Genomic DNA, 7,706 nt, shown 5'->3' on the forward strand with positions numbered 1-7,706 from the left:
TAGATATAATGATATGACAGCTTATATCACGACATACAATTTATCTTACTTAAGAATCATTGATATAAGTATACATTCATAATATACATATTCAACCCCTTTCCACATCCTAAACAAATGGTTCAGTCATAAAATTCATACTTGATTTTTAGTCAAAGGCGATGATTAAGAACCATTTTCTTATTCTAACACTGGAGTCTAGCATTTTAAGATGTTTTATTTTTAAGATTGACAGCTGCGATGACGTAGCGTATTCAAGTATGATGCGGCGTAGCATCGAATCCGGAAGCTCCAATATTCCACCGCTACAAATATATTCCACATTCTTTTCATTGTAAATCTTGATAATGGTTCGAACTTTCTTGATCTTCGTTTGTTCCACGCATTTTTCTAGACGCGTTTTGTTTATCATTCTACGGACATCAGCGCATCCGCATACATATGTGTATGTGTTATCTGCGTGCTACGTAACTTCGTAAGCCTATAAATGCGTACATTTCACGTGTTATTTTACGCCATCATGGTCACCACGGCGACCTTCTGTAAAGACAGTGGGTCAGATGATGGGATTGAAGTCATCGACTTGAATCAGTTCGGTGAGACACCTAGCTGTCAAACTCGGAACAGTCCCACCAAACATCGTGCCGCTGTCACCAATGGCAAGAAGAATGAGGCGAAAGGGAAGAAAAAGAAGTCAAAAAGAAAGAGAGAGGGGAAGAAAAATAGAGGGGCTCAGAGCGCACACCTACAGACATCGGCCTTGAAGAGGGACCCCGAAGAGAATTTAAACTTGTCCAAATCTGATGTATTCAATGGTAATCGGAAAAGTGACAAGCCTGCAGGGATTGTACCCATGGCAACCGGTTCTGTGGGTTGTTTTGGATCCATTGCCAAACTCTTTTCCCGACTACGGGAGTGGATTCAACTTAAACGTGGTCGCGTTGTACCAATTGGCGTGACGACTCCTGGCCATTGTGGTTCTGATCCGTTCCGTTCAACAGCACCTTTATTAGGACCCCGCAACCAGTCTCCATCATTTGGTACCACAACCTGTCGAGGTAATGGAATTGGCGATAATGTACAACGGAGTTTAGGTAAGTCTGATTCAATATATATGTAACATAGTATTTGGTGTCTTGGTAGAATTTCAGATGATAATGAATTTCTGACAAATTCATTAATTTTCTACAATCTGATGAATGATTAGCTAGCATCGATTGATATGCAGGTCTATAAAATATCTGATGTAAACTATAATATATGATTTTTTCAGACACCGATATTGGATCATCAAAGAAAACTGCCGCCGAAGACGACCGGAAAAATATCGCTTTCAAAATAGAATTCGACATTTCAAAGCCGATCCGTCTACCACCCCTGAAAATACGCCAATCAAAGTCGACATCCCTTCCACCCATAAATGTGTTTGAACTGGAGGCTAAATTAAGACAGGCAGAAGAGCGTCGCATGGCCATGGTTGCACAAAAGAAAGAAAAGGCAGCTTCTATGAGTCATCGCATGGGTCTTCCCAAACACAAATCGGAAATGGACACCAAATCCAAGAAATTGTAAAAAAAAAACAAAAAAAAACAACCCCAAAACAAAAACATAAAAAGTTCATTAAAAAATTCGACGAGAACGCAGTATCTACTGGAATACGTCCGTGACACCTTGGGAACGTCCTTGAGCAAATACAGTAGTGGTTTGGATGGCGGAACGGACATTTTTGCATGTGTCTTTGTAGGAAGGGACGTTGTGCCGTCATGTAGTCTTGGATAGGCGTATGGTTGATCCTGACAATGATGTGAAACGAAAGTTGTGAGGAATCGAAACTATGCACACATCCTACAGATGTGTGTACACAAGTTCGGGCGCCCTGCAGACCAAGTGAACTAATAAAGCTTCTATATGTTACATGGTCACTATAACGTGTATATATTTTGAGACTGAGTATTAAAACTTTACATTATGACCACAATTAAACGATGTATCATAGTTGTGATTGTATTTTTACTGATCTTTGTCACGTGATCTGGTATCGCAAACATTTGAACAGAGTCTTGTTTGTCTCTAGCTTCTTATTCAACCCTTCGTCAAATCGAATATCCTATATATATTAAACCCCAAGACGAACCCAGATCACTGAGTTCATTTCTTTGGTTTGAGGATAAGTTTTTGATTTTGACTGCCGTATTGGATCCGAGACAAGATGGGGTTCAACTTTCATAAATATCAAGTCGAGGCGAACATACTGGTAACTCCTAATCCCCCCACCCTGCAATATAATGTACGCTCCCTTCCATGTAAGACAAAACACCAAAGGAGAATACCCCTCGGAATTTAAGTAGCCTGAATAATCCAAAAATCTTTGCCATATGCGAGAGTTTGTTCCATATATATACAGAGACTAGAGGCTGTATGAGTGGTCAATTCAGTCATGTGGCATAAGGATTTTTCTCAAAAGAAAACCCATTCATTTTCTGTTAACGTGAATGAAAGCTTACTCCGGTAGACGATCTGTTGTGTGGTAATAGTATTATTACAAGTACGTGATCTATTAATGGCCGCGAATATGTGCTAGGCTTTATGCCCCACCAATCTACACAATGTTTTAGGAAGTTGATGAGGCATGTTGTTGTCTTGTGTTTCTCGATTGCCTGGATCGCTTGCTGTTTGAAATGAAGTTTTGATAGATTTATTTATAAGAGCCTGGCAGACCGGGCTGACAGACAGATCACGAAAGTAAATTATTTATAATAGGACCTCGCATGTATTGGATGATCTTGTCATGACAGAGTCGTCTCGTTTACACTAGCCCAGTACTTCAGCCGCCATCGCCAGATATAAAATAGTCACATGCAGGTGAGGAAGAATTAGGAGACTCATCACGGGACTTCTACATCAACCAAAGCCGCGGCAATGACACCATACCACAGGAATGTTCTGCCCAAGTAAAAGTGAAACCATTTTGATGTAGGACACTGAAAATGTCTTGAACATGTTGTTCAGTGTGTGAAAGCATGAGTGACAACAGTGTCATGCATGCCCTGAGGTAGATGCTAGACGTAGAACTCCCTATATTAGGAGCGCCTGACTGTAGTGACTCGTAGTGTTCTTCCGAAAGATCAACGTTGGTGGCGGCATTCGTCAACCCCCATATCTATAATCTTTATGTCAATGTAAAGGAGAGGTAACCAATTCAGAACGATAAAGTAAACACTATATACAAACGAAAATATGCAAAAGATATACGGTAAATAAGGAATTATAACTACATTCCTACACTATTCATGTCACTGACACGGTAGTGTTCTATATCTCTGGGAATATGAGCAAATTTGATTGTATTCCCCTTCGATTCCGATGAGCTGTATTTAGTAGTTCATGGGGAGATCGAGAAGTAGCCCATAATAATTGTGAATATTTGTCTTTTATTTTTCATAAACAATGACGAAGTCAGCATCTAAATAAGACACCAATTTCTGTGTATGATCTACCGTAACTCTAGACTTGCGCGTCTACGGCCTTTTTTTCTATCTTTATGCGAATAACAAATTTCTTCTTTTCCTTTTGTGTGATAATAGTTATCCGAGTGAGTGATTTCGAAACAGTGGTGAGATCACACGTAGCCTAACCCTTGTTTTGGTAACTGGGAAAAGCATTTTAACCCAAAATTTGAAATGAATAACAATTTCAAAAAAACACAACAAATTTCTCAAGTGACTCGCACCAGCCTCGCCTACCATAACCCTAACATACAGCAAAAACCTTTCCGGACAGAACTGGCGCGCTTGGCCTATTCTTGCAAGAATAAGAGGACAATAGTTCACATAAAGTCCAACTATTTACGTCAGAGAATATTGGAGGATGCAGTGGTATAGGTAGTTCTCTTTTTGGAGGATGTGGTGGCCCTGAAAAGGGCCGTTTGCTTTGTGTATGCTAGGCACACTTCTTAGGCACGCTCGCCACGGATACGGCGGGCAAGTTGGATATCCTTGGGCATGATGGTGACACGCTTGGCGTGGATAGCGCACAAGTTGGTGTCTTCGAAGAGACCGACGAGGTAAGCTTCGCTGGCTTCTTGGAGGGCCATGACGGCTGAACTCTGGAATCGGAGATCGGTCTTAAAGTCTTGTGCGATTTCACGGACCAGACGCTGGAATGGAAGCTTACGGATGAGGAGTTCAGTGCTCTTCTGGTAACGACGGATTTCACGGAGAGCAACGGTACCTGGTCTGTAACGATGTGGTTTCTTGACACCGCCAGTTGCTGGAGCACTCTTACGAGCAGCCTTGGTAGCAAGTTGTTTTCGTGGAGCCTTACCACCGGTGGATTTACGAGCTGTCTGTTTGGTACGTGCCATGATGGTTTCGGTGAATAGCCGTAGTAGATAAACTGTCGTTCTGTTTGAAGAGAATACCGATATACCGTATCATCAGGGTTTATAAATCCCACGCTTTTACTGTAGTTAAAGGTGATTGGTTAAATCAGCTACATGAACTTCTCATGATTGGTCAATTTACTGACAGTCAGAAAAAAATGCGATCACAATGAAAGTAACTGGTGATTGGTCAATTAATGCATTTTAATGAGTACCTCATGATCCTGGATTTGCAGGTGTCACAATTCCATGTCAGAACAATAGACCATACTCAATCCGTTGTCACACACACAAGGAAAACAATGACCATTGTCCCCATGTCGCGTCATGTTGCGTTGGAAATTATTGATAGTCCAGTTTCATGGAAGTATAAAACTACCTGAGCAAGACACTCGAGCTCAGAACTGAAAAAAATAAAATCAAGTAAATAAAAAAAAATCTACCCATCCCATCTATTCTAAAATTGAGCGTAATCGGAACCGCCCAATTTTTGTGTTTGTGTTCTTTTTTTTCAATTATTCAACAATCATATCGACAAAATGGGTCGACAGCAGACTAGATATACAGTTTGCACACCAGTACCCCATGCCAGTGCCGCACAATTCTCCTTACGTCCAATGCCAGCAGTGAAAAGCTAGGTGGGCTTGGGTAACCGCAACGACACAACTTTTCAGGCCTAATAAAATCCCTTGAAAATACCTTTTCTTATAGATAATATGCATACCTTCCCAAATCAGTGGAAATTAGATCCAGGCAGTACATAAAATCCATCTTTATTTAGTGGAAATTAAATCTGTTGAAAGTATTTAATACCCATAATATGTCACGGTATGATTAATTTATCCACAAGGTTAACATTGAATGACAGGGACAGTGAAAACAAATATACCATTTCGAAATTTCGAGAAATAAACATGAGAACTTGAAAGTTTCACGAGATCTTGAAATAAGATAATGACATTTTTTTAAAATCTAAATCTTTACATGAAGACAAGAAACCATGATGACGTACGGGATGTTTTTTTTTGCTTTGAAATTCACTGAGTTCACATGATGAAATGGTAAGGGTATCTCTTGATGTCGAAATTATTATCTTTTATTTTTGAAAACAAAATAGTAAATTCCAATAAATTAACTAACTAACTTAAGTTGTTATGTCCTGGAAAGTCTGCCAACACGGGAATTCGAAACAAAATACTTGGGTGTAACACATTTCGATGCTAATAACATCTACTATAGTATTTGGATAGAACTTGAATGGGTATGGTCTAACCATAGACAATAGAGAGGGACCTCTCTATTGTCTATGGTCTAACTTGATGTGAGTGCAGCGCACTCAGTGGTGAGAATGGAGCTGTGAGCCAAACCATAGACAATAGAGAGGCTATGGCCAAACTATGATACAACTAGCGATAATTGTACCTTGGAGTAAGTACTAGTATACTGCACTGAGCTAGCTATAACAATGTTAATGTCGGTGCATGTATTCGATACACTACAAAGGGTCAATGGCTTTGTTAGCGAAAAAGAAATATTAATATAGACCTCAAGGTTACTTGACTTTTCCTGGCTGCCGTCCTCAGCCCACGAAATGCGAAATTTACTTTTAAAATTCTGATTCTTCTGGCGAGTTTTCTTTTCACAATTGTAAACTTTTGATGTAACATACTTCATGGTTACTAAAAGAGTCCGACTTCAATTTTTGTTCTTGTACCCGTCGTATTCTACCTAGAAATAACGCAAATGTATGTTACATCATATTCAAGTCGTGAATGAGAAATCACATGCATACAATCCATGTATTAGCGCCCTCTATCAGACCTTTCGTTCGAAGGGCGCCCGTTCGGTTGAAAATAGGTTTAAAAAGTAAAAAAAATGTAAGTATATTTGTAAATGCTGGTGATATTTCCATTTCATAATCATGTTTTCAGTCTGAATGACTTGGAAATGGTAATTAAAGTAAGAAGCTTAAAGACCACTTTGAACCATTAGTTTTATTAAAGATTCGAAAATTTGAGCAATAAACAATTTTCTATCATATACGGGCTCGTGGTGTCGCTATATCGTGCAATCAGCGGTGACGTTGTATGATATTTTCTACTCGTACCATCAATTGTTAATCATTATAATAATATTACTATTAAAGTAAGGCCTAACCAAAAAATTGTGTGGTTCTGATAACGCTCAATTTTAGAATAGGTAGGTAGATTACTTTATATTTGTAGATCAGGTAGTTATGTTTTCCGCTGTTTTCCATATATCTGTGTTATTGGTTTCTTCTCATCGGATGTAAAGCCATTACAGATTGGAAGAAGATATTTATATTGTCTCCTCAAGTTGATGGCAATTTTCACATCTACTATTTCTTGCGAGACCAACATTTTCGCGATTTTATTATCTTTTTGGCAGTGAAGAACTAGGGGGGTCGGGTAACCTGAACCAAAACAGCTTTTTGAGAACCATAGAATTAAATACGGACTTTTACTGCAATTTTCTGTACTATAAATGAGTTTGTCCACTTGTCTTTGGTTTGTTGTATCCAGCGCTCGATTTGTATATAAATTTGTTAAAACAAAATATACAGGAAAAGTATACATAACGGAGCCTTCAGTAATTGCATGGGGGATCAACCTGTGGCATAATATGTACCTACCTCTAAGTTGTCCGTTTATCTGAAAAATGGCAATCCCTCAAGTTCCTGTTTCTAAATATGACCCTCCCTGTCCAAGAATTTCAATAGAAAAACATTTTTAACACCGCCTAGCCTCTCTGTGGCGCCGTTGTTGAAGCTCAGGTTTAGCAGTCAGGACTGAGTCCCAGGTTCGAATCCCATATTGAACAGAGACAGGGAATTTTTCTCTAGTAAGACCCCCACCACATTGATAGTTTTAAACGAATCTCCCCTTATCACCCCCATGTTAGATTTGGTAACGATAGTGGTATAGGTAGTTCTCTTTTTGGAGGATGTGGTGGCCCTGAAAAGGGCCGTTTGGTTTGTGTATGCTACGAAATGCGAAATGCGAAATTTACTTTTAAAATTCTGATTCTTCTGGCGAGTTTTCTTTTCACGATTGTAAACTTTTGATGTAACATACTTCATGGTTACTAAAAGAGTCCGACTTCAATTTTTGTTCTTGTACCCGTCGTATTCTACCTAGAAATAACGCAAATGTATGTTACATCATATTCAAGTCGTGAATGAGAAATCACATGCATACAATCCATGTATTAGCGCCCTCTATCAGACCTTTCGTTCGAAGGGCGCCCGTTCGGTTGAAAATAGGTTTAAAAAGTAAAAAAAATGTAAGTATATTTGTAAATGCTG

General features: G+C 39.2%; 1 protein-coding gene across 1 annotated transcript; it reads right to left on the reverse strand.

Annotated features, from left to right (window-relative positions):
• Positions 1-3,952: 3,952 nt before the first annotated feature.
• On the reverse strand, positions 3,953-4,363 carry LOC144434038 (histone H3). The gene has a single exon (XM_078122483.1). The coding sequence runs from the start codon at positions 4,361-4,363 to the stop codon at positions 3,953-3,955; it is 411 nt and encodes a 136-aa protein (XP_077978609.1).
• Between the last annotated feature and the right edge of the window lie 3,343 nt (positions 4,364-7,706).

The sequence above is a fragment of the Glandiceps talaboti genome, chromosome 4 (assembly GCF_964340395.1).
Source record: "Glandiceps talaboti chromosome 4, keGlaTala1.1, whole genome shotgun sequence".
NCBI lineage: Eukaryota > Metazoa > Hemichordata > Enteropneusta > Spengelidae > Glandiceps > Glandiceps talaboti.